General features: G+C 47.6%; 1 protein-coding gene across 1 annotated transcript in view; it reads right to left on the bottom strand.

The window, feature by feature from the left end:
* Positions 1-25,781, bottom strand: part of ddx51 (DEAD (Asp-Glu-Ala-Asp) box polypeptide 51) — a 46,640-nt gene extending 20,859 nt beyond the window's left edge. The window contains exons 1-9 of the mRNA XM_038793488.1: positions 25,631-25,781; positions 23,322-23,752; positions 17,029-17,243; positions 14,494-14,644; positions 12,520-12,665; positions 8,649-8,720; positions 7,563-7,669; positions 3,118-3,226; positions 2,582-2,727 (exon numbers count right to left, since the gene is read on the bottom strand). Coding sequence (XP_038649416.1) covers positions 2,582-2,727; positions 3,118-3,226; positions 7,563-7,669; positions 8,649-8,720; positions 12,520-12,665; positions 14,494-14,644; positions 17,029-17,243; positions 23,322-23,752; positions 25,631-25,653 — 1,400 coding nt within the window. The 5' untranslated portion in view covers positions 25,654-25,781. The remainder of the gene's footprint in view (positions 1-2,581; positions 2,728-3,117; positions 3,227-7,562; positions 7,670-8,648; positions 8,721-12,519; positions 12,666-14,493; positions 14,645-17,028; positions 17,244-23,321; positions 23,753-25,630) is intronic.
* Positions 25,782-27,872: the final 2,091 nt, after the last annotated feature.

Here is a 27,872-nt window from a genome sequence, read left to right as displayed (position 1 = left end):
GCAGAGAGTGGAAGAGAAACCTTTGCACCCAGAGGGTGGTGGGAGCCTGGAACTCACTGCCAGAAAGTGTGATTGAGTCAGAGTCAGAAATTCTTGTCACATTTAAGAAGTATTTAGATATTCATTGCGCTGCCACAACCTTCAGGGCCATAGGCCAAGCGTTGGAAAATGGGACTAGCGCAGTCAGATCTTTGTTAACCGGCATGGACATGATGGGCCGAATGGCCTAATTGGAAAAAAGGAATTGGGTACTCTAAATTTTTTTTTAAAAGGAAATGCAAACTGAGGTGATTTTAATAACACAGGAAACATGCGGAGGCAAAAGAGTTGTCAATCAATCTAGACAGGGTTCCAGTTGAACATTTCCTATTGCAGATAGGTTACATAATCTGTGGCTCTAATAGACCAAATGGCTTTTAATCCTTCAAGTGATATATTGTAGCCTCTATAATAAACTGTCAGGTGACAATTTCACTTCATTCCACTCGGGAGAACTGGGGGGGGGGGGGGCGAGAGAGAGAGAGAGAGGGAGAGGGGGGAAGAGAGAGAGAGCCGATGTGGGAGGAGACCTCACCAGCAGAGAGCTGAATGAGAGGAGAGGTGGGAAGGACAGGTCTCAGCATAGAGCCGGATTTGTGGGTGCCTCATAACTGAGAGCTAGAGGCAGGGAGGGACGAGGAGGTTGGGCCTCAGTAGAGTGCTAGATACGGGGATGCATGTGTGTGTGTGTGTGTGTGTGTGTGTGTGTGTGTGTGTGTGTGCGCGCGCGTGTGTGTGGTGGTGGTGGTGGGGGGGAATGCTTCTCCCACCAGAGGGGTATTAGGTAAGCAACATAACTCTCCTAACTTCCAACCGAACTGTATCTACCTATTGACTATACTGGACCCTATCACCACCATTTTCCTTTTCACTCCTCCTACTTGAATAGTTTTCCTGTACCATGATGATATATGATCAGTTTGCCCATCCATGCTGCACTCCTTGATTTCATCCACAATGGGTAACAAGTGCCTCACATCAGTTGCTCAAAATCAAGGCCTTTGGCTCCTCCAGCACTAAATGCTGGATCCCTGTACTTGCCTGAATTGTAGTAACAATCTCCTGATCTTTTCCATTGCCCGGCTCTGAAGTTCTAGTAAGGGGTATTAGGTTTTAAATTTAGTGTCACGTGTACTGAGGTACAGTGAAAAGTATTGTTCAGTACACAGTCCAGGCTGATGCAGAACAAGGCAGCAGCGTGGGTTCAATTCCCACGCCGGCCTCCCCGAACAGGCACCGGAATGTGGCGACTAGGGGCGTTTCACATTAACTTCACTGAAGCCTACTTGTGACAATTAGCGATTATTATTATTATTATTTATCAAGGCAGCAAGAGGTGTAGACAGAGTCAATGGATGGGAGGCGGGTTCACATGTTGGAGTGGGCTGTGTCATGACTCTCTGTAGTTTCTTAACAGACTTGGACCGAGCAGTTGCCATACCACGGGGCGCAGTGGTTAGCACTGCTGCCTGAAGGCACTGAGGATCTGGGTTCGATCCCGGCCCTGGGAGGGAGGGAAGGAGAGATTCCTGAGGAGGTATAGGAGCGGTTGTGTTTCCTTGGTTGTAGCGTCAACGTATTATAGTGACTTATTATCCGACGTATTACGCTGGGTATTACATTGTCCAGGTAGCTCTTCCCCCTCCCTGATGCTTGGCAATGTCAGCAACTCAGATTCCAGCTCAACAACTCTGAACCAAGGTTCTTCAGGTTGTAGAGACACTTACAACAGGTATGGTTGTCTTAGGTCTCCACAAACTCTTGTATGCTGCAGCTGTCCTGCCACACCCATCTAAACATATTGATTTATTTAATTAATTATTAATTGACTCAATCATTTCATTGTTATTAATTGGCTTACCTAAGTTACTAATAATTCTTACTAAAATAATTAGTAAGTTACAGGTTCTCAGTTCTGAAACCAAAAGAAACTCAACCTGTTCGGAAGGATTTTTCCTCACCCAGAACTACAAACGTTAATCAGTTTTTCTTCTGATCTCCATCCCTCTTTCAACATAACATGGTCTAACACCAGCAATACCCTTTCCTTCCTAAACATCTCTGCCTCTATTTCTGGAGCTAGACTATCCACTTATATTCATTCCAAGACCACCGACTCCCACAGCTACCTTGACTACGCCCCTTCACACCCTGCTTCTGGCAAAAACTCCATTCCATTTCTCCCAGTTTCTCTGTCTCCGTTGTATCAGTTCTGAAGGTGCTATCTTCTACAACAGCACTTCAGATGTGTCTTGCTTTTTCAGCTGATCATTTCCCCCACTGTTCCCCAGGTACTTCCTGATCCCGCCACTTGAATGAGCAAACTCTAATTTTAAGATTGGGCTCTCCCCTCCTGCAATTCTGACCTCACTAAAATGACTTCAGTTATCTCTTCTGGAGAAGCCAGGCAAGTCAACCAGTGTGTGAGTACTCCATGCTGTGCTGAGTTACATCATTGAGCTCTGGTGCAGCTTTGATGTGGTGTTCTTTCTATTGGTACCCCTAACCCCATCCCTGGCCCAAGGAACACCCAGTCCCTTACCTTGCAGCCGTGCAGGCTCCTGGGTTTGTCCTCTGGAACAAGATGCCTGCAGCTGAGCATTCACCCGTTTGGTACACGGCCTTCACTAACTGGTTCAGCCAGTCTTGATGCATACTGTCAATCATTCGATCCGCCTCATCGATTATCTGAAACACACCGTTTATTAACATTTTGACCTGCGACTTTGACAAATATATTTTTTTACCGGTGGCTAGTATAAGACCATAAGACATAGGAGCGGAAGTAAGGCCATTCGGCCCATCGAGTCCACTCCACCATTCAATCATGGTTGATTTCAACTCCATTTACCCGCTCTCTCCCCAAGGGAGATCAGGGATCAGACGGGAACCACGATTGGGATGCCTACCACAGTTTAACATCCCTCCAACATTCACATGAAGAGTGGATGCTTGGAGGTGGTCCTGGAGGGTGGTCAGCATTTGTGAACCAATTGGCATCAGGAGGAGGGCAGCTGTAATCACAGAGCGAGAAAGAGAATTATCCACTGTCTTTGGACCAGATTGTTAAAGCCTTACCAGGTATCGGAGATGCTGCAGATTGAATCCATCTGTTTTGGAAATGTGGTCAACCAGACGTCCTGGAGTTGCAACCACGATGTCAGCCAAGCTGCGGCAGCCAGTAACCCTGTGGCCAATGAAAGCAGGAAAACTGGCTCATTATTACAGTCAATGAGGAGTCCTGACACATCAATTACAGCCTGGCAACTACAATAGGGGGCATGAGTGCAATTATGTCAAAAAACAGCATTAAAAGATACTGGTAATTAAAAGTTAATTGGCTGCCAGCGAAGCAACAGGGCAAGTTGAGCTTCCTTTACCCCTGTTCAAGTAGTGTTAATGTTCCCAACTTAGCTGTTTCAACTTTTTCACTGACGAGATGATCTGGGTCATCTTCCTGCATTGCACCATCACTTCCAGAGTCACCACAGACATGAGGTCAGTTTCTATATGTACCCTAATGCCACTTTAAAATTTTTTTTAGAATATCCAATTCATTTTTTACAATTAACGGGCAATTTAGCGTGGCCAATCCACCTATCCAGCACATTTTTGGGGTTGTGGGGGCAAAACCCACACAGACACAGAGAGAATGTACAAACTCCATACGGACAGTGACCCAAAGCCGGGAACGAACCTGGGACGACGGTGCCGTGAGGCAATAGGGCTAACCACTTGCACCACCGTGCTGCCCCCTAATGACACTTAGCACTAACTCTTCAATATATCTCTTGACCTCTCACCTGACTCCGTGCAGTCAGATTGTTTTTTTTAAAATATATATACAAATATTTTTATTCAAGGCTTTTCTGTTAATTTAAAATAAATTAAGAGTACCCAATTATCTTTTTCCAATTAAAGAGTAATTTAATGTGGCCAATTCACCTACCCTGCACATCTTTGGATTGTGGGGGTGAGACCCATGCAGACACGGGGAGAATGTGCAAACTCCACAGACAACGACCCAAGGCCAGGATGAAGCTGGGTCCTCAGCGCCATCGGCAGTACTGCTAACCACCGCCGCCACTATGCAGCCCCTAATTCAAGGCTTTTCAACAAAAATATAAATATACAAAATATTAACATACAACCAAAGAGCATCAGAAGAACATCACATCAATCAAACAAACCACCACAACCACCCATACCCCGACGGCAACTCCCATCCACGTCCGCATTCCTGTTTTAACGCCTTACTTCCCCTACTTGTTGACCCTCAATTTCCCTTGAAGAAGTAACATGATGGTTTTCTCTCCCCCCCCCCCCCCCCCCCCCCCCCGGTTCTTCCGACACACAAGGTATCGCCTTCCGACACACCAAATGCCACCACCTCCAGACTCAGGGCCACAGACGTCGTTCCCACTCTCCCTGGTGGGAAGAGTGCAGGACAATTAAAATGAATGTGCAGCCAAGGTTCCTCTTTCTAATCAGATCCCTCCCGATCTTCATCTCCAAAGCTTTCTTCACCAAGGTAGAGAAGTTAATCATGGCGTTGTGTGGGCTAGAAAGAACCCCAGATTCCGCAAAAGCGTTTTACTGAACAATGACAATGCGGAACATGGGGTGCTTGGCTCTGCATACCTCCTATTCTACCACTGGGCAGCAAACACAAGAAGGGTGCGTGCGGGGTGGCTGGGAGAGCCAAAAGCTGAATGGATGCAGATGAGGACATCCCTCCGAACACTGGCCACTGCCCCACTCCCATTCCCGCCCCCCAGCCAAATACCCAGCCACATTAAGGACCTGGAACCAGCTCAGATACCATTTCACATTTGATGACAAGTCCGCTGCAGCCATCATCTGTAAAAATCAGATTAATCTCGTCAAAAATTAACGCCACCTACAAAAGGAGAGAGAAAATACAAAGGGGTGCTGATAGTAAAGGACCTGTAGATCCTTACTTGAGAAAGGACGTACTGGCGCTGGAGGGTGTGCAGAGGAGATTCACTAGGTAATCCCAGAGCTGAAGGGGTTGGATTATGAGGAGAGGTTGAGTAGACTGGGACTGTACTCGTTGGAATTTAGAAGATGAGGGGGGATCTTATAGAAACATTTAAAATATGAAGGGAATAGATAGGATAGATGCGGGCAGGTTGTTTCCACTGGCGGGTGACAGCAGAACTAGGGGACATAGCCTCAAATAAGGGGAAGTAGATTAGGACTGAGTTTAGGAGGAACTTCTTCACCCAAAGGGTTGTGAATCTATGGAATTCCTTGCCCAGTGAAGCAGTTGAGGCTCCTTCATTACATGTTTTAAGGTAAGATAGATAGTTTTTTGAAGAATAAAGGGATTAAGGGTTATGGTGCCTCGGGCCGGAAAGTGGAGCTGAGTCCACAAAGGTCAGCCATGATCTAATTGAATGGCGGAGCAGGCTCGAGTGGCCAGATGGCCTACTCCTGCTCCTAGTTCTTATGTTCTTATTATGTTCTTATGTAGACCCCGCTGGACAAGACATGAGAAACATGGGAGGAAGAACTGGCATGGAGATAGTGGGAGGACTCTGGATTGAGGGACTACAAGGTGGAGATGAACTCCACCTCCTCGTGCACAGGGCTGAGCCTAACGCAGTTGAAGGTGCTGCATTGGGCACACCTGACCAGGACACGCATGAAGGGTTCTTGCTGGAGGTGGAGGATAAATGAGAGATGCCAGGAAGGTCCAATCAACCTCACCCATATGTTCTGGTGCTGCCCAAGTTTGTTGGGTTCTGGACCACTTTTTTCAAGGCCATGTCCAGGGTCGTGGGGGGAGGGTGGAGCCATGCCCTTTAGCGGCGGTCTTCGGGTGTCAGAAGAGCCAAAGGGAGAGATGCTGACTCCCTGGCCTTCACCTCCCCGATTGCCTGACAGGGACGCCAGCTCGGATGGAGATCTGCAGCACCATCCAATGCCGTGGACGTGGTGGTGGGTGCACAGGAGAAATATGCACTACAACCACAGTGTATAACTAACCCCATACTGTCTAGAACGAGTGAGGTGAAATCCTGTTGCAGCAAATTTAAAGATCATGGGGCAGGCGCCATTTGAAGGTCGCCCGGTAACCATTCCTCCCTCAGCCACCATTTCACTGCTGTTTGTGTAACCCTGCTCTGTGCAAAATGCCTCCTGTGTTGACCTAAATAACAGCAATTTGAAGTGGCTCGCTCTGTGTGAATTCTAGAATCTCCTGGAGAGGAGGTACAGTGCTAGGTAAAAACAAGTCCGCTGTCTCTCTTCCTTTGTTCAACCTGATTCCCGATTTTCATAGAATCCCTATAGCGCAGGATGCCATTCGGCCCATAGAGTCTGTGCCGACCCTCCAAAGGAGCATCCTACCGAGGCCCACGCCCCACCATATTTCCATAACCCAGCAATCCCACCTAACCTTTTGGACAGTACAGTGCAATTTAGCATTGCCAATCTACCTCATCAGCACATGTTTGGACTGCTGCTCTGTATTTTGGGTTGGCTTTTGGCTTCAAAGATACTACTTGAGCCAAGTACAGAGTGGCACCACACAGATACTCTGATCATGTCAATGGATGGGGGCAGGGGGTGGGGTTAACGCCTACCTCACTCCCCAACACCTTCTCATACCCAGTTCGACAGCAGCACCGGCTGAGCTGATGATCATTCCTGACCATGAAGGCAGATGGGTTGAAGTGGCCGACAAAGATGAACCGTGAGGGAGTTTAGCTTACTGAACAAAGGACAAGAGCCTCATACATCATCTAAATCCCTCCATGCTGTTGGAAAGCTGCCTCACTTCATTAACCTCACACAGAACTATGCAGCTGTCCGGCTTGACTGAAGAAGCCCTGGACGGCACGAACCCGAGTTCAAGCACAGAAAAGACAAAAGACTTAAATTCAACCACTTCCACAGATAATGACTCCACTGAGGGAGACATAATGGTTCCAGAAAATTCCAAAGGGAGCTTAGGTTTTAGGCCAGTGCTTCCCAAACATTTTCCTGATGTGATCCCATTTTAATGCACCAGAGTGAAAATTGGGCGTGGTGGGTGAGAAGGGTGGGAAAGGGGTGTTGTTGAACAGTAATGGGTGAGGTGTCAAATTGTTGGCTTGGTACTGAAAAAAATGAAGACGCCATTTTTACAGGTTGCGGTTGCAGCTGCAACTGGGCCTGAGAACAGTCACCCCAAAGGCTGGGGGAAAAAACAAACATTTAAAGGGGCCTTGCAGCTGTCAAAACACAACCCACAGCTGCCACTGCTGCCCCATGACCCCAAAGTCTTGCCCTGTGACCCACTGGGACTCGCAACCCACAGTTTGGGAAGCTCTATTTAGGTTAAAGAATGATTGAGGGAGATCCAGAATGCTATTTCCTTTTAATTTTGGAACTGGCCAGGTCTTTTATGATTTTGAATGTTCCACTGATGTGGATCAGTTAATCTGCTTCAGCTATTTCACAATGCAAAATCAAGTCTGTTAATTTAAAAATAAAACAAAGTTAGAATTACTTACAGATACTCAACAAGAGAAGTCTGCTCTGCAGGAAATGCTTTCTGTCCAGCAACGATTACTACTTTCAGAGTAGTGCCTTCAGCATAACCACTGAAAATCTTATATACCTGAGGAAAATAATAATCCTTTGAACAAAAGTAGGTTATCGGAGTCATTCAAATGAATCTGTCAATATAGGGCACGGGTTCATTAGTCACAGTTTTAGATACTGAACTTTCACTGGGACTTTCAGTACACAAGGGGTTGAGCTGCAAGTTGGAATATGTACAGCTTCGGAATGAGGCAGTCCCATGTCAACGAGTCTGAGCCCATAGCTGGCAGCACCTCCTTTCTCTGTCACCTTGAGACAAAAATAGACGAGTCAACCAGGTGTTGCTGGAACAAATGGGGATCACGGCCAACAGGTAGAGTCACTCAGCGCTTGTACAGGCAGGTGTCCCACCTTGGGTGTGCTGCCCATGACTAAAAACATTCAAAAGGACAGGCAGGTTTCCTATTTTGGAAAGACAGCAACACCCTAAAAGGTGCACATTTGCTCAGAGTGGATCGACATAGGCTGTTTGTGCATGCCCCCTGGTGTTTTGTTTGCAGAGTAGAACTGACAGAAGATTGGCAGCTGTATTGTGGACTGGAACATGTTAAGTTCTTCAGATGTCCATCATCGTGGAGTGAAGCAAAAGTTCAATGGAAACAGGAGATATTAATATTTATAGAACAGCCATTTATTTTTAATTGAAGGTAAAGTCTACCCCCCACCTTTTTTTTTTAAGATGAAAAAGCATTCTGTTCCCTTCTATGTTTGAGTCACAAATGGCTTTGAGGTCTCCAGCAGTGTTGGTCTGAGTTTCACGGTCCAGTGGTATTGAAGAATGAACTGGGTTAACTCTCTTTCACTGCGGATCTCTGCACAGGCCTTTCCACTGTGATGAGGCTGGGTTGGGGAATGCAAACCTAAGGCCTACCCCACTGTGCTCCGTGGATGATCAAGGTATCAACTCCCATCTGCATTCCTGGCCCCTGACAATTAAAAATGGGCCAAAACAAAAAACAGACAGAACAAGATGGAAGCCACTCCTTCCCCTTTACCTGCTGTGCCAGTTCCTTGGTCGGCAGCACAACCAGGGCTCTAACTCTGCATACCACACGGTTCATCAGCCCCTGTAAACAAAGTCAGGGTTTACTTGGGATGCACAGGACTGATGAGCAATTAAAAAACAAACATTTACAGAACATTTTTCAGGAGTACGGGACCAAATGAGGTACTTTGAGTCCAAATCATTGTTGGAGCGTGAAAAATGTGGCAATCAATTTGCATCCATTGAGCTCCCACAGACTGCAAGACTGCAATGTGATAATAACCAGCCTACCCATTTTTATTAATATTGATTGAGGAAATATTAGTCAGGATATCAGGGGCAACTCCCATGACCTTCTTTGAAATATTGCCATGGAATATTTTGCATCCACCTGAGTTTACAGATGGAGTCTCAATTAACTCCCTCAGCACTGCACAGGAGTCTCGGTCTGGAATAACATGCTCAAATCTCCTAGCTCCGAGTGCCAGCAGATGAACCACATTTAATGTCTTCTGCTCAGGCCCAGCAGTGCCTTCACGAAAAGGGCACACATACTGCAATGAAGTTACTGTGAAAATCCCTTAGTCGACACATTCTGTCCGGCGCCTGTTCGGGTACACTGAGGGAGAATTCAAAACGTTCAATTCACCTAACCAGTACGTCTTTCAGGACTGGGAGGAAACCGGAGCACGCGGAGGAAACCAACGCAGACAGAGGGCGAACGTGCACAGACAGTGACCCAAGACGGGAATTGAACCCAGGTCCTGGCGTGCTAACCACTGTGCTACCGTGCCGCACATCATGTTTCAGCCAATGGTCTCACTTTTGCGAATTGGGAAAAGTTTCAAATATCATACTGTAGGTTTCAAGCAGTTGTAATGGAGGGTGGTAAAAGACCAAAGGGGAAGATCTGTGATGGGGCAGAGGACGGAAGGTATTAAAATAACAAGAGTTGGTTGTGCAGAGCAAAAGGTGGTGGCAATAGGGCAAGTGAAGAGACAAAAGTGGGTCCACAAGATTAAGACCAAAACATGGAAAGAGGAGGAAACAAAATGGGGCAAAGCTTATGGTCTGAAACCGTTAAACTTAATGTGGAGTCAGAAAAGCTGCAAAGTGCATAATATAAAGATGGCGTACTGCTCCTCATGTTTGCGCTGAGCTTCATTGGAACACTGCAGCAGGCTGTGGACAGAAAGATCAGCATGAGAGTAAGATGAAGAATTAAATGACAGGCCACCGAACGCTCAGGGTCAAAGCTCATGGACTGAAGGGAGATGTTACACAAAGCGGTCACCCGACCATTTCCCAGAGAGCAGACTGCACTGTGAGCGGCGAGTACAGTAGACTGAACTGAAGGAAGCAAAGTTATCACTGTTTCACTTACGAGGGTTGTTTGGATCTTGGAGAATGGGAAAGGAGGTAAAAATTTGGTTTGGTGTAGGAAGGGGAGGAGGTATGGCAGGTGACTGAAAAGCATGGAGTCATGGAGGAAACAGTCCCAATTGGGACGATTCCTTAGTTGAGGAAAACCTCAAATACAGTGCTTGATTGGAGTATTTTTTTAAAGAACAAGTTTTGGGATGTACTAACAGAGGGATAGAGCACAAATCTCAACAGAGGTTACTTCAGTTCAGAAAGTCTCTTTGCTTATCCTATTATCATTCCCTTTGGCCTTGCACCACCAGCCTTTTTGACAAATAACTTCTGCTGCTCTCCATCTGCCACAGTTCTTTTCTTTTGTTCTTTTTCTCACCTCTCCCCTTTCGCTTAATCAAAATCTATTATATTTCTAACTTTCCCCAGTTCCAAAGAAAGGGCATTGACTTGAATCTTTAGCTGTTTCACTCCTCACAGATGCTGCCTGAGCTGCTGAGTGTTCAGCATGTTTTGTCTTTATTTCAGTCTGAACAGGTTTGGTGAGGTTGGATGCAGGAGGCTCTGGAGGAACATGGACCTGTTGGGTCAAATTGGCCTGTTTTCAACCTCTCAATACTGTGTGCTAATGTTCTGATCACCCAATCAGATGAAGGGTATTACTGAAGGTTTACAGAGAGGAACGGTAAAGGTTGCTCTGGATATCAAGAAATTAATTTGAGGAAAGGTTACTGAAGATGTTCTCATGAGAAAAACTAGACTTTGAGGTGACCTCATAGAAACCCTACAGTGAAGACCATTCAGCCCATCGAGTCTGCACTGGCCCTCTGAAAGAGCACTCAACCCAGGCCCAATCCCCCCATCCCCATAACCCCGCCTGAGTTTTGAACACTAAGGGCCAAATTAACCTGGCCAATCCACCTAACCTGCATATCTTTGGACTGAGTGGAAACCGGAGCACCAGGAGGAAACCCACACTGCCACAGGGAGAATCCACCCAGTCACCAAATGTCAGAATCAAATCAGACTCCTTGGTGCTGTCAGGTAGCAGTGCTAACCACAGTGCCTCCATGCCACCTAATTGAAAACGTTCAGGTTACAAAAGTAATGGACAAAACCAGCACAGGCAAACTATTCATTATAGTGAAAAGTTTAAATAAGAATCAGACTGTTAATAGCATGAGAAATCAAGGAGAACTACTTCAGTTAAAGGGGATAAAACATGTGTAATAAGTTACCAGAATAGTCCATTGCATGAGAAGCGTAAATGGGTTCAGTGATTAGATTGGTTCTAAAGAGGGAAGAATTTGGGGCACAGTCAGAATGAGATTTTCTCTGAAAAACTCAGTCATGTTGCACTTAATAATTTTCCCGTTTGTAACATCACTTACAATGCACTGTAACATAATATTGCACCATCTGCTAGAAAGGCATGGTGTACCTGGGGTCGAAGCAATCGACTTTGTATGGCAGGTCGGTGGGATTAGATTTACTTTCTAATCTTGTGTTGCCATGGCAGCCTTGATTAGCCAGGGATGAACCAAGTCCACCAGGTTAGCACAGCCTGTTAATTGCATATCAATACTGTTTAACTATACATAGCTGGAAGGTATTAGTTGGTGTTTACCGAAGCACACGAGTTGGTGTTGGCCGAAACTGCGTTGTGGAGGTATTTCTTGTAATGTTTCACTCTGTAAATAAGTACAGAACTAAATAAAGATTGCCTCCAGTATCATCCTTCATCAACTTGGCTCTCAGGAATAGAATAGAGCCCAGCTTTATATAATTTACGGGCCCACTTCATCTACTGCAGGTTACTACAAAGTGCAATCTTACAGGAAATCTATAGTGGTGGTGGGCCACAGGGGTCATGAGTTCAAGGGATAAAGTTAACTATTTTGATAATGTTCCCTTAGCAAACTGGTGTGAGTGTACCCATTAACCATTTGAATTGGCTGTATTCTTTTACACATATTAAATGGACCTATATCTCCCAAATACTGTGTGGGTTTCCTCCAGGTGGTCTGGTTTCCTCCCACAGTCCAAAGATATGTAGGTTATGAGGATTGGCCATGCTAAATTGTCCGTTAGTGTCAAAAAATGTGCAGGTGGGCAGCACGGTGGCACAGTGGGTTAGCCCTGCTGCCTCACGGCGCCAAAGTACCAGGTTTGATAACGGCTCTGGGTCACTGTCCATGTGGAGTTTGCACATTCTCCCCATGTTTGAGTGGGTTTCGCCCTCACAACCCAAAACTGTGCAGGCTAGGTGGATTGGCCACACTAAATTACCCCTTAATTGGAAAAAAATAATTGGGTACACTAAATTTTTTTTTTAAAGATGTGCAGGTTAGGTGAGGTTATGGGGATCGGGTGGGGGCATGGGCCTAGGTGGGGTGCTCTTTCAGAGGGCTGGTGCACTCAATGGGCCGAATTGCATCCTTCTGCGCTACAGGGATTCTATGACCAGTAAACTTCACAGGAGAAACAGGAACAGCTTTCAGACTCACCTGAACGACTGGGATAACGAATGCCAGGGTCTTGCCGCTGCCAGTCGGTGCAGACACACATATGTCTCTCGGCCTATAGCCTCCTCTGCCCAGCATCAGCCCATGTTTTGTGCTCTCCAGCAGGGCGGGGATCACCTCAGTCTGAACTGCAGGGGGTAAAACCGGATCACATAAAACAAGGGGTTAATGAGCAGGATACCACTGACACAGATAACACATGTAGTCCAGCACAAAATAACAATGCCGATCCTGCAAAATACTTCAATATTCATCCATTCAGCAAAGATTTCCACGGCCTCGATATGCAAAGGGCAGCCAGAAGACCAGGAGTAGTCTGTTCAACTCTGAGTCTATTCAACCATTTATCTAGCTTTGTTCCATGTTCCTTGATAACCTTACCCAATGGAAATTTAGCTATCTTAGTTTTGAAATGTCAATTATCTCCACTACCCTTTTGGGGGATGCGTTTGGCGATCTCTTGCTCTGCCCCCTGCCTCCCTAGACTGATAACAAAAAAACCCAAACAGTTCTCATACATTTTAACTTCCATTTAATCTTTAACTGTAAAACACTGCAGGGCACTTTACCAGAGGACGTCAGACAAAATGGGACACAAGCCAAACAATGACTGAACTTTTAGTCATACGGCCAATGAACATCGTCAAGGAGAGGGAGGTATTGAGATTGTGATTTAGGGAGGGAGAGTATTCAGAATTTATGGGCCATGACACTTGAAGGCATGGCCATCAACAACAGCACATTGAAAATCAGGGAATGCGGAATGGTTGATGGTTCAATACTAGGGAATGGGTTATAAGGCGAGAGGCGGTTTACAAACACAGAATGCTTTCCCATTCTGGGGAATAAGCCAAACCAGAGGTCAAGAACTTGCTCTAATGAGGAAGTGGAAGTATCCCTGGTCACCGCATCATTTGTCGACATATCAGATGGCGTGCAATAGGAAACAAAGGAAATTTAAGACCAAATTACACATTCTTTAAAACATTAAGTCATTAGGAAGTACAATTTGGAAACCTTTTTCTGTTCAACCCACCATGATTATTAAAATAGTTGAGCTTAAACACATGCTGATCGCATCAGCAAAAACACCGCCTTCGAACATTACACTGCCCCACCAAACAATGGGTTGTTCACACACTGGTCTAGACTCGACGATGGAGTGCATGACAACCAGGCCCATTTGCCTCCACTAACACTCACTGGATGAATTCCTTACCCACCCAGTTCCTTAGCACATGTACACTAAAACCAGTTGTGGCATTCCCCCTGGATCTTGGTTCAAGTGAAATTGGTTACCTTAGCACAGAGTCCTACCTGAAAATTTCTGCCTGCTACAGTTGAGTGTAGCACCATGCAACACATTTATTCACTTTAACATTTGACTTCCATTTCTATGTTAGTGAGATTACCATTTACCATGAACTTTAACACCGGTTGCCAAGTTGATATGTCAGTGGTGAGACCACTGCACAAGGATTTCCATATTTCTATTATTCTGTAAGATGCTCGCAAATTTTGCCTGCCAGATTTCCCTTTCTGTACCATTCTCAACAACTGGACAGGTACCAGCCTGGCCCGTGCCCTCCACAACAGCAGTAATTCCCCACATCGTACCTCAAAGGTGTCTCCACCATCTTTTCACACAGTACACACCAAATCATAACTCGCTGCCTGATATAATCTCTCCCTGCTGGTTATTTTGCAAATTATCTTAAATTCTCCTGTTAGTGGAAACGGTTTCTCCTTTTGAACTCTACAAAAATGCCTCATAATTATAAATACCTCTATGAACAGTCCTCTTAGCCTTCACTAATCTAAGCAGCACAATCTTAGCTCCTCCAGTCTCTCCACATAACTGATGTTCCCCCCAACCCTGCTACCATCCCAGTAAACCTCCTCTGCATCCTCACAAAGGCCTCAATATTCTTTCTAAAACGTGTGGTGCCCACAAACCTGGAAAGAATGAATGGATACCATTGGCTCTAAGCTTGTGAAGCAGTTTCTGATCAATTCCAGGAACATCCTCAATCGCTTTCAGATTCTGTTTAATGTCTTTGCTGACCAGCATTGGCTTGGCAAGCCACTGGGGCAGGACTCGCCGCACCTGTGGAAAGATAAAGGGGGTTAGGCACAAAGGGACTGGGCACACAGCTATATCCTCGTCATCATATACCATAACCAAGACTATTGGTGGCAAATTCAAGAAGGTTCAATCTCTAGTAGCAACAATACAAGCAATTGATGGGGCGAGGTAGAGGAACTGTTGTGTCAACAATGATGGCACTGAGTTTGAGCCACCGCACTCCCTTTACACTGGCCAATCAGTCCCAGGACAGGGTTAGTTAGATACAGAGTAAAACTTCCTCTATACTCTTCCCATCAAATGCTCCCAAGGCAGGTACAGCACTGGATTAGATAGTGTAAAACGCCCACCATACTGTCCCCTACAAACACTCCGAGTAGGTATAGCACAGGGTAGATACAGAGTCAAATCAAACAACATGCTCCAATCCCAGCCTTATGATAATACTGTTTGCTATCCTGTTGGTGATTACATGATTAATTTTGTACTCTAGGCTGACACTATCAATATCCCCCTGTAAAGGCCCTTCCTGTTGATTCCCTTATTTCCCATTTCTTTTACTTTTGATCCATGATGTTTAAAGGATGTTTAAGTCAAGCAGAGGAAGTGAGGAACTCAAACGTTGCAAAATGGTACACTGTGCTATGAGGTTTAGCTGTTGAACAGAAAAACTCAAGACTTCCTGGCACCCAAGAGATTGGATAGATTTGGTTGGCTGGTGGCCAATGAATTGGCCAAAGGCCGTATTCTGCCCGGCAACAGGCAGTGATTGGCCCTACCCATGGGGGATGCATTTCAGAGGACTCAGGAAGGGATTATCGGGTCCTGGACACAGAGAAGTTGTGAGCTGCTGTTTCTCTCCTCTTCAGAAATGCTGCCTACCTGCTTTTCCTGAACCTGCAGAGAGGTTTTGAGACGTTTCTTCCCCAACCTTTAACTCCAGGGGCATCTCTAATTGGGTTTGGAGGGTGTGGGAAAATCTGAAGAGTTGTATGTTAAACACCTTGAGGAGTTAAAGGTTAATAATCAAACTTCCTTTCTTATATTTTGGAACAAATAGACTTTCCAAAATAAACAGTTTTATTTGAAGCATCAGGAGAAAAAAGCATGAGAATTGTAGGTGCAAGGAAGTAGATGGCAGTAATGACCTGAACCACATGTGATCGAAGTATAGGTTTGGTGGCTAAGATACTAAAACAGGTAGTTCAATCTATTGACTTCAGTATAGTCTAGAATTTCTATTGTATAAAAATATATCTGATAATAAAGCACTTCAGGGGCCTGGGAATAGTTTTTTTTTATTTTTCCAATTAAGGGGCAATTTGGCATGGCCAATCCACCTATCCTCCACATCTTTGGGATTTGGGGATGAGACCCACACAGACACGGGGAGAATGTGCAAACTCCACACGGACAGTGACTCAGCGCCATGAGGCAGCAGTGCTAACCACTGCACCACCATGCTGCCCCTAGGGCTTGGGATCAGTTAAGCTAGCAAGGCTTGTTTGTGAGCTTTGAAGTAAACAACATAACTCTCAAATGAATAGACCGGTTCGAAAGGATTCAGGAAGAGCTAGATATGAGGTCTGGGGTGAAATTCTCCGACCCCACGCAGGGTCGGAGAATCGCCCGGGGCCGCCGAAAATCCCGCCCCTGCCGTGGCAGAAATTCTCCGCCACCCGGGAATTGGCGGGGGCTGGAATCATGCCACGTCGAGCAGCGAGCCCCCTGCGGCGATTCTCCGGCCCGCGATGGGCTGAAGTCCCGCCGCTAGGAGGCCTCTCCCACCACCGAGGTTTGAACCACCTCTGGTGGCGGTGGGATCGGCGGCGAGAGCGGGCCCCCAGGGGGGGCGCGGGGCGATCGGACCCCGGGGGGGGTGCCCCCACAGTGGCCAGGCCGGCGATCGGGGCCCACCGATCGGCGGGCGGGCCAGTGCCGTGGGGGCTCTCTTTCTCTTCCGCCGCCGCTACGGTCTACACTATGGCGGAGGCGGAAGAGAATCCCCCAGCGCGCATGCGCCGGTGGTGACGTCTGCACTGGCGCATGCCGCTGACGTCGCCACTGGCGCATGCGCGAACCGGCGAAGGCCTTTCGGCCAGCCCCGGCGCTGGGCATCAAAGGCCGTTGATGTCGGTTTTGGCGCCAGTCGGCGTGGTGCCAACCGCTCCGGCACGGGCCTAGCTCCCAAAGGTGCGGAGCCACTCTGCTACGCCGGGACCCCCCGCCCCGCCGGGTAGGGGACAATCCCGCCCTTATCTGTGAAATGCATCTTTGATGTAGGCAAAATATTGTGTATAATTGAAGTTATTCGGAGGGATTGCAAAATTGAACTAGAAACTGAAAAGCCACTCTGCCTTTCAATGGATCCACAAGTGATCGCTGTTTGGTGTTTGAAGACTAACCTTCTGAATTTTTTTCTTCTGAAATCCTTTTAGAATGGTCAGGCTGGATTTGGGAGCAGTTGGCGGTTGGTTCTCACCCTGACCGTCTTGCTCCTTCAATCCTATCGGCTCCGCTTTCTCCAGCTTCCTATTCCCTTTCTCTTCTCGAGTCTCACTTTGTTCTCCAGAAGTGTCCAATGACCTTGCCTCATCGTCCGGAGGTTCAGCAGCTGTCTCTGTAGGACATTTTTAGCAAGCACCATTAGATCAATAGTGCCATTGCATTGAAATTGTACCTCATTATACTAAAATAACTCAAAAAATGTTCTATGTGACAAATCTTGTTTTTGGACTACATCTGTCTTTGATGTAGGAAGGTGCGGGTGCCATTTTGTACACCAGTTTCCCCATAAACAGCCGTTGGATGAATTATTAGCAAATATGTTTTGCATGAGATTTGAATGATGGTCAAGAAACCAAGAGAACTCTTTGTTCTTCTCTGAAACACAATCTTTTACATCCACCTGAACTGGGAGATGGGTCTTTTCGTTTAACATTGCATCTGAAGAACATTCCCATCAGCTCAGCACTCCCTCTAACTCCAGGTCTTGAGCACATCACCTAGGGGGCCACCCTAGGTGATGTGCTCAAGGCCTGGAGTTAGACTCAACTCACAACCCAGTGACAGGATTGAGCCAATTTTACAGGGTAGAGTTCAGTAAATGAGTGCCGACCTACGGTTCCTCAGTGATCCAGGATTGGTTTTATTCAGACGCCTTGGCTCGGTATTCACACTCAGGCTTCTGTGCAGAAGGTTGTGGTTTCCACTCCAGAGACTGCAGTTCCGATTGACAGGTCAGGACTGCAGAGGAAATTATTTATGGCATAGAAACAGAAGTCGGCCATTGAGGCACTCAAGCCTGTCCCACTATTCAATTAGATCATGCCTAATCTGTACCTCAACTTATTTATTCACCTTTGCTTCATCTCCCTTGAAAACTTGACCTACCCCAACCATGCTTCAGTCCTGAACGCGCCAATTGTTCCCCCAGAACCACATTCTTCTGAACAAGACTTCCAGCACCATCCTTGTGAAATACAACTTCCCAATTTCACTCCTGAATGTTTTTTTTTAAGAACATACAGTGCAGGAGGCCATTCGGCCCATCGAGTCTGCACCAACTAACTTAAGCCCTCACTTTCACCCTAATCCCGTAACCCAATACCCCTCCAGACCTTTTTGGTCACTAAGGGCAATTTCTCATGGCCAATCCACCTGACCTGCACGTCTTTGGACTGTGGGAGGAAACCGGAGCACCTGGAGGAACCAACGCAGAAATGTGCAGAAAGTGCAGACTCCACACAGACAGTGACCCAGCAGGGAATCGAACCTGGGACCCTGACGCTGTGAAGCCACAGGGCTATCCACTTGTGCTACCGTGCTGCCCTAAATCTCTTATTATATCTTCTTGTTCTAGATTCCCCAGCAATGACAATAGTTTCTCTGTATCTAATTCCTCTGATACTTGGAATATCTTGATCAGATTACACCTCGACATTCTGTACTGAAAGGAACATAAATCTCCGAACCCTGCAATGAATCTGCTGAGATCTGTTTGAATCAGTAGTCATAGAAGTCATTCAACAGTTGTTGATTCCCAGCTATTACTGGCCACTGTTTAAAAATAAGACAGAGACGAGGAAAATATTTTCTCTGAGGGACATGTCTTTGGAACTCTCTTCCTCAAAAGGCAGTGGAAGCAGAGTTGGATAGATTCTTGATTAACAAGGGGGTGAAAGGTTATTGGGGGTTGGTGGGAATGTGGGGTTGAGATTACAATCAGATCAGCCATGATTTTATTGACTGGAGGAGCGAGCTTGTTGATATATTCCTATGCTGCATTTCTTTGCCCCTGAAGTGGGATGGCCTGGATTCCCAGTTATTGAGATGTGAATGCTTGGCTCCAGTGGAGGGGTCAGGTGAGTATGTGCAGAGGGAACACCTAACAAGCAAGCAATTATTCCATCCACCCACTGACCAGTCTCCAATCAGGAAGCTGCAGCCATGACCATCTTGCCAAGACAGCCTTCACAGGGTGTAAGCAGCTGATTCAACATCCAACATCGCTCCCTAAAGCATCCGTGAGAACAAACTCCAAACAAATTGACAGGCACACAGACATTGGCTGGAGACATGATTAATACCATTCTCATATGGACACACAATGACCGACCATTAAATACAATCCATACCCTACAGGCTGACCTAACCTCACCTGTTTTACTGACTTTGCTCAGGTGTCTCAGTACATGTGATGTATTCAACAGGTTCCCACTCCAGCAGCAAGATGCAAGGGCTGATGCAGGTAAACAGAACTTGGTGTAGGTAAGAACATGGGCAAAGGTGAGATCTAGTTTATGGAGGGCAGAATATGGGAGACTTGCCAGGACTGTGCTGGAATAGTCACATATCGAGGTAACAAAGGCATGGATGAGGACTTCAGCAGCAGATGAGCTAAGACAGTGATTATGTCACGGAGGTGGAAATGGGTGATCTTGGCTATGGCACAGACGTGTGGTCGGAAGTTCACTTTGGGGTCAAGATCTAAAACTAAGATGTCATTTGTGACTTTTGATGAGACCCTGGCAGTATTGAGACAAGGACAGATACCTGATTGGAGAGTTTCAAACATGGAGTTTGGGGAAAGGGAGATACGGATTTGGGAAGCGGCTAGCATGTGCTAGGGTCCCAGAGAGGAAAGGGAAGTTCGAATTGGGGCAATTAGGAATCTACCCACTCTCACGTCCATAGGATTTATTCCCGGATAGACTTTTTTGTCCTGAGCAGGGGATTGATTCCGAGGGTGCAGGATGCCGAGTACTCGGCCATAGCGATTTTGGACCATGCCCCGCATTGGGTTGATCTGGAGATGGGAGAGGCGCGGGACCAGCGCCCGCTTTGGCGCCTGGATGTGGGGATGCTGGCGGAGGAGGAGGTGTGTAAGAGGGTTCGGAGAAGCATTGAGGGGTATCTGGATACCAATGATACGGGGGATGGTCTGGGAGGCTCTGAAAGCAGTGATCCGGGGGAGCTGATCTCCATCCGGGCCCACAGGGAAAGGAGGGAGAGGAAGGAGAGGGAGAGACTGGTGGGGGAGCTTCTGGAGGTGGACAGGAGATATGCGGAGGCACCGGAGGAAGGGTTGCTGGGAGAACGGCGCAGGTTGCAGGCCAATTTTGACTTGTTGACCACCAGAAAGGCGGAGACACAGTGGAGGAGGGCGCAGGGCGCAGTATATGAGTATGGAGAGAAGGTGAGCAGGATGTTGGCGCATCAGCTCCGTAGGCGAGATGCGGCTAGGGAAATTGGGGGAGTGAATGATGGGGGTGGAAATGTAGTGCAGAAGGGGACAGAAGTAAACGGAGTCTTTAGGGACTTTTACGAGGGATTGTACCGGTCGGAACTTCCGAGGGGGAGAGCGGGGATGGAGAGCTTCATGAACAGGCTATGTTTCCCAAGGGTTCAAGAGAGGCTGTAGAGGGGCTGGGGGCGCCGATAGAGTTGGAGGAGCTAGTCAGGGGGATCGGACAAATGCAGTCAGGTAAGGCCCCGGGCCGCACAGGTTCCCGGCAGAATTTTACAAAAAATATGCTGACCTGGTGGGTCCCCTGCTGGTGCGAACTTTCAGTGAGGCGTGGGAGGGGGGGGCTTAGCCCCCGACGATGTCGCGGGCACTGATCTCTTTGATCCTAAAACAGGATAAGGACCCATTGCAGTGCGGATCATATAGGCATATCTCGCTCCTTAACGTAGACGCTAAGTTGCTGGCGAAGATCCTGGCTACCAGGATAGAGGATTGTGTGCCAGAGGTAATTCATGAAGATCAGACAGGATTTGTCAAGGGGTGGCAGCTCAACACAAATGTGCGGAGACTGCTCAATGTTATCATGATGCCGGCAGTGGAGGGGAGGCGGAGATAGTGGTGGCGCTGGACGCAGAGAAAGCGTTTGATCGAGTTGAGTGGGGGTACCTGTGGGAGGTGCTGGAGAGGTTTGGATTTGGGGAGGGATTCATCAAATGGGTGAGGCTGCTTTACGCGGCGCCAATGGCGAGTGTAGTCACAAATGGAAGGAGATCGGAGTATTTTAGGCTCTATCGTGGGACCAGGCAGGGGTGTCCCCTGTCCCCCCTGCTCTTTGCACTGCCGATTGAACCGCTGGCCATGGCGTTGAGGGAGTCAGGGAAGTGGAGGGGTCTGGTGCGGGGTGGGGAGGAGCACCGGGTATCGCTGTATGCGGACGACCTGCTGTTATATGTGGTGGACCCAGAGGGGGGAATGCCGGGGGTGATGGAGCTGCTAGCGGAATTTGGGGGCTTCTCGGGCTATAAGCTAAACTTAGGAAAGAGCAAGGTATTTGTAGTGCACCCGGGAGATCAGGAGGGGGGAATTAGGAGGCTCCCCTTCAGGAGGGCAGTGAAGAGTTTCAGGTACCTGGGGTGCAGGTGGCCAGGAGTTGGGGGGCTCTTCATAAGCTTAACTTCACCAGACTAGTGGAACAGATGGAGGAGGAATTTAAAAGGTGGGACATGGTGCCGCTATCGCTGGTGGGCAGAGTGCAATCCGTCAAAATGACGGTTCTCCCGAGGTTCTTGTTCCTCTTCCAGTGCTTGCCCATCTTTATCCCTAGGGCCTTTTTCAAAAGGGTGACCAGCAGCATCATGGGATTTGTTTGGGCGCATGGCACCCCGAGGGTGAAGAGGGTCTTCTTGGAGCGGGGTAGAGATGGGGGGGGCTGGCGTTACCCAATCTCTCGGGGTATTATTGGGCGGCCAATGTGTCGATGGTGCGTAAGTGGGTGATGGAGGGAGAGGGGGCAGCATGGAAACGGATGGAGAGAGCGTCCTGTGGGGATACAAGCCTGGGGGCCCTAGTAACGGCACCGTGGCCGCTCCCTCCCACGAGGTATACCACGAGTCCGGTGGTGGCGGCTGCCCTCAAGATTTGGGGGCAGTGGAGGCGACATTGGGGAGAAGTGGGGGGCTCGATGGAGGCTCCGTTAAGGGGGAACCATAGGTTCGTCCCGGGGAACATGGATGGGGGATTTCAGGGATGGTATAAAGCGGGCATTAGACAGCTGAGGGACCTGTTTATCGACGGAAGGTTTGCGAGCCTGGGGGAGTTGGAGGAGAAATTTGGGCTCCTGCCGGGAAACATGTTTAGATATCTGCAGGTAAAGGCATTTGCTAGACGGCAGGTGGAGGGATTCCCTGCGCTCCCCGCGAGGGGGGTGAGTGACAGGGTGCTCTCGGGGGTCTGGGTCGGGGAGGGGAAGATATCCGATATCTACAAGCTTATGCAGGAGGTTGAAGAGGCGTCAGTAGAGGAGCTGAAAACGAAGTGGGAGGGGGAACTGGGGGAACAGATCGAAGACGGGACATGGGCTGATGCCCTGGAGAGGGTAAATTCTTCCTCCTCGTGTGCGCGGCTTAGCCTCATTCAATTCAAGGGGCTGCATAGGGCCCACATGACTGGGACGAGGATGAGTAGGTTCTTTGGGGGTGAAGATAGGTGTGTCAGGTGCTCGGGGAGTCCAGCGAACCATGCCCATATGTTCTGGGCATGCCCGGCATTAGAGGAGTTCTGGAAGGGGTGGCGAGGACGGTGTCAAGGGTGGTGGGATCCAGGGTCAATCCAGGATGGGGACTCGCGATCTTTGGGGCGGGATAGAGCCGGGAGTGCAGGAGGCGAAAGAGGCCGGTGTGCTGGCCTTTGCGTCCCTAGTAGCCCGGCGAAGGATTTTGCTACAATGGAAGGACGCGAGGCCCCCAAGCGTGGAGACCTGGATCAATGACATAGCGGGCTTCATTAAGCTTGAGAAGGTCAAATTCGCCCGAGAGGATCGGTGTAAGGGTTCTTTAAACGGTGGCAACCTTTCCTCGACTTTCTGGCTCAACGATAGGGTACTGGGACAGTAGCAGCAGCAAGGGGGGAGACGGACGTTGATTGTTTGCTTATTTTATTTAAATTTGATTTATTTAATTTTAATTTATGGTTAAGTTCTCTTGTTGGGGGGGGAAGTGTGATACATGTGATGTTACGGTATGGGGGAATTGTGGGTGTTATGGGGCTGTTAGTTGCATATTACTGCTTGTTGCTATACTTGTTGTTATATTTTTATATTTTCTGTAAAAAATTCCAATAAAAATTATTTTTAAAAGAAAGGAATCTGCCCACTTTGATTTGGAACCCTGCTTCTCAATTCACTGGGCAACAATTTCTCAGAATATACACAAGTGACAGCAAACCGTTTACCTGCAACATTTGTGCCTTGATCCTTTTGTTTGCATTTTCTCTTCACTCCAACACTGCTGCCTTTCACCTTTGCACTGCAGGTCTGCTTCGTACTGAACCCTACATCACCCTTCTCTGACTTTAGTACTCGGCAGTCAGTGTTTTGCTCACTTTTCTTTATGCCTCCAGATTGGCTTGCCATTCGCTTTGCTTTCTTTCTGCTTTTCTCGGAATTTGTTGTCTCTTCCTTCGCTCTCCTCTTCTCCTTTCTGCTCTGATCTCCTCCATTCTGGTCTCTCCCCTGGCTGCTCCTCTTCTCTCCATCCGTGGGACCTGCCTTAATTCCCAGAAGCTTCTGTCTGGACTTTGCCTCTTCATGAAGCTTCTGTAGCAGGGATTGGGATCGGGCCATGTTGTTCAGACTGTTGGCAGATTCATCGTCACCGAGATACCTGAGGTTCACGAGAGAGAGACGATTAGAAATGTAATTAGCTGAGGACTAGCAGTTTCAGAAGCTGTTGGAGTTGAAAATCAGTCACCAATTGCATCACCTTGTAATGACTGTCATACAAGCTTCTGGAAAAAAACTGAACTAGGAGTATATACATAGAAGCCTACATAAAAAATAGCAGAAGGAAGTCATTCGGCCCTTCAGGCCATTATGATCATGGCTCATCACGTTCAATACCCTGATCCCGTCACCCCCCCCCCCCCCCCATCCAATATCTATTGATCGCTTTAGCCCCAAGAGCTGTATCTAATTCCTTCTTGAAATCACACAACATTTCGGCCTCAGCTACTTTCTGTGGTAGTGAATTCCACGGGTTCACCACTCGATGGGTGAAGAAATTTCTCCTCACCTCAGTGCTAAAAGGTTCACCAGGATGTTGCGTGGTCTCAAGGGTGTTGGCTATGAGGAGAGGTTGAATAAACTAGGATTGTTTTCAATGGAAAGACGGAGGCCGAGGTGAAACCTAATAGAGGTCTACAAAATTATGAGGGGCATAGACAGGATGGATAGTCAGAGGCTTTTTCCAAGAGTGGACGTGTCAATTACAAGGGGGCACAGGTTCAAGGTGAGAGGGAGAAAGTTTAAAGATGTGCAGGGTACGTTTTTCACACAGTGTTGGGTGCCAGGAACATGCTGCCAGAGGATGTGGCGAAAGCAGGCACATTAGCAACATTTAAGAGGCATCTGGATGGGTACATGAATTGGGAAATAGAGAAATACGGACTGAGTAAGGGCAGCACGGTAGCACAGTGGTTAGCACCGTTGCCTCACAGCATCAGGGTCCCAGGTTCGATTCCTGGCTTGTGTCACTGTCTGTGCGGAGTATGCATGTTTTCCTTGTGTCTGCGTGGGTTTCCTCCGAGTGCTCTGGTTTCCTCCCACAAGTTCCGAAAGACATGCGGTTAGGTAATTCGGACATTCTGAATTCTCCCTGTGTACTCGTACAGGCGCCGGGCCTTTTCACAGTAACATCATTGCAGTGTTAATGCAAGCCTACTTGTGGCAATAAAGATGAGTAGCTTTTTTTTTTAGTTAGGGCCATCATGATCGGCACAGATTTGGAAAACTGAAGGGCCTGTTCCTGCACTGTACGTTTCTTTGTTCTTTGATTCTATTTATACCTGTGAATGACAGTGTTCTATTAAATCCCACAACACCCAAGAAACATCTCCCAAGCCCTTGCATAGATACAGAACACTGTCCAAGCTGAAGTGGATAACGTGAGGAAATTAAAAAGAGAACAGGGTTCATAATTTTAAAAAAAAGTGGAGGAATGAGTCAGAAAATGAGTGAAGTAATTTGGTATATTCTACTTTTCAATTGGTGTAGATTGGAGCCTGCCACACTGTTTTCTTTCTGGACTCACGCATTTCCATGTTTCTCACTCTGCTATTGCCTGCTGACTTGGTTTTCTATCCTCAGACACCCACGAACTCTTATGTTCTATGTTCTTAAACTCCACTGAGTAGAGCACAGATATGGCTGTGTCCACCTGCAGCCAGGCTTGCAAAGTTATTCCACTGCATTTTTTTACCACTCAATTCATTAAACTGGAATAACCATTTGAAAAGTCAGCTCAATCCAACACGCTTTCCACCCAAATCCAGTTTAAACCACAAGAAATGTACATTGAGAGGTTGAAAACTCAAGCAGAGATGTTAATTTGCAAGTAGGATTCCTGTAACGTGCTCTTCTCCTCATCCCCCTCATGGCACTGCTCCCTCTCTGAAGCACAATCCACCCCCAGCCCGGGGCTTGCTCACTAACAGATCAATCCCCCTCTACCCTCCTGATCCCAGTGCGAGTTCCGCGCCCCCACCTTTTAATGTAGAACAGCGCCATTTCCACCACCTCTGCTCTCCCGTCACCCGGCAACAAGAGGCGGGACCGGGCGACGCACGCTGATGTCGTCAGAGCGACTAAGTGGCGACAACAACGTGCAACAGAAGCTGTCTGGCGAAGGGGACGAGTGACTGACTGCGCTGCCTGCAGGAGGGGAGGAGTGACTGACTGCGCCGCCTGCTGGAGGGGAGGAATGACTGACTGCGTTGCTTGCTGGAGGGGAGGCATGACTAACAGCACCGCAAGGCGGAGGGGAGGAGTGACTGACTGCGCCGCCTGCTGGAGGGGAGGAGTGACTGACTGCGCCGCCTGCAGGAGGGGAGGAGTGACTGACTGCGCCGCCTGCTGGAGGGGAGGAGTGACTGACTGCGCCGCCTGCTGGAGGGGAGGAGTGACTGACTGCGCCACCTGGCGGTGTAGGAGGGAGTGAAATGGGATTTCACATTTGTCCAAATTGTAATCCATTTGCCAGGTATTTGCCCCCTCACTTGACATATCTATATCCATTTGTAGCTTCCTTATAGCTTAATTATAACGTATGTGGTATCAGCAAATTTAGCAACCATTCCTCTAGGTCAGTTATATCAATTGTAAAATGCTGAGTTGTAAAATGGTGGTACCTCACCCGTCACATCCTATCAATCTGAAAAGGACCAATTTATGCCAACTCTATATTTCCTGTTATTTAGTTAGTCTTCGATCCATTCCAATATATTACTCCCTACACTATTATTGTCCACAATAACCTTTGTGGCACCTTATCAAATGCCTTCTGGAAATCTCAGTACAGTACATCCACCGGTTCCTCTCTATCGACAGCGCATGTGACTCCTTCAAAGAACTCCAATAAATTGGTTCACCATGATTTCCCCTTAGCAAAACCAAGCACTTTTAATAATAATAATCATTATTATTGTTACAAGTAGGCTTACATTAACACTGCAATTAAGATACTGTGAAACGCCCCTAGTCACCACATTCCGGCACCTGTTTGGGTACACAGAGGGAGAATTCAGAATGTTGAATTCACCTAACAGCACTTGTGGGATGAAACTGGAGCACCCGGAGGAAATCCACGCAGGCACAGAGAACGTGCAGATTCCACACAGTCAGTGACCCAAGCTGGAATCAAACCTGGGACCCTGGTGCTGGTGAAGCAACAGTACTAACCACTGTGCTACCGTGCTGCCCATGACTAGAACCCGTTCTAAAGCACTTGATAGAGAAAAATAGAAAAATGGATCTATCCTAAGAAGGAATGATTAGAAGGGATGACCAAACTTTTGCTGCAGCATATGTATTTTAAGAGGGGTCTTAGAAGAGGAGGAGGGGATGGTGGAGAATTCCAGACATTTTGACTTGCATTTCACTATCTTCAATGATGGGGAAACCATTGTACAGGGTTGCCAACTGTGATTAAGTATTTTCCTGGATGTTTTATCACATGATTGTCCCATGCTCCAGCCATTTGTCACCAACACATTCATCCTTGCAATGCACTGCCTTCCTATGTCAATTGTGTTATGCCACCCTGGGCAAGTGTGCAGTCAGTTCCAACACGATGTGCCCGAGAGTCACAACACAAGTGAATTAACCAATAACTCTTATAAAAGTTCCCAAAGTCTTTGGCCCTTGGCTACGCAATTACAGTCACCAGGTTTGCAAGTTGAAACACCGTTTATTTGAAGCCCATTTAGCTCAGTTGACTAGACAGCAGGTTTGTGATACAGAGCAAAGCGAACAGCGTGGGTTCAATTCCCATACTGGCTGAAGTTGTTCATGAAGGCCCCACCTTCTCAACCTTGCCCCTTGCCAGAGGTGTAGTAATCCTCAGGTTAAATCACCACCAATAGCTCTCCGTCTCAAAAGAGAAAGCAGCTTATGGTCATCTGGGCCCATAGCGACTTTACTTACTGTTTATTTATACCAGGAACTATCATGAAATATGCAGTAAATACAACTGGTGGACAACAAGCTAATACTTCCTACAACATTAACTGTTCCACACTCTGCCACGCACACAAAACAGACAGTGGTAAGGGGTAAAAGAGGGATGGTGATGTGCCATCAATAACGACAGAGGACGAGTTGAGAGTGAAACTGTGGCTTTAATTAACTTAAAGATACCTGCTGGCAGCCAGCCCCAGACTGAAGGCAGGGCCGGCGATTGGCCACCTTTATACCTGAGCCCGTTGGGAGGAGCCATAGGCGGAGCCAGC

Source organism: Scyliorhinus canicula, chromosome 1, assembly GCF_902713615.1.
Source record: "Scyliorhinus canicula chromosome 1, sScyCan1.1, whole genome shotgun sequence".
Classification (NCBI taxonomy): domain Eukaryota; kingdom Metazoa; phylum Chordata; class Chondrichthyes; order Carcharhiniformes; family Scyliorhinidae; genus Scyliorhinus; species Scyliorhinus canicula.
Note: the sequence above shows the minus strand (reverse complement) of the source record. Positions and strands in the feature narration are given on the sequence as shown.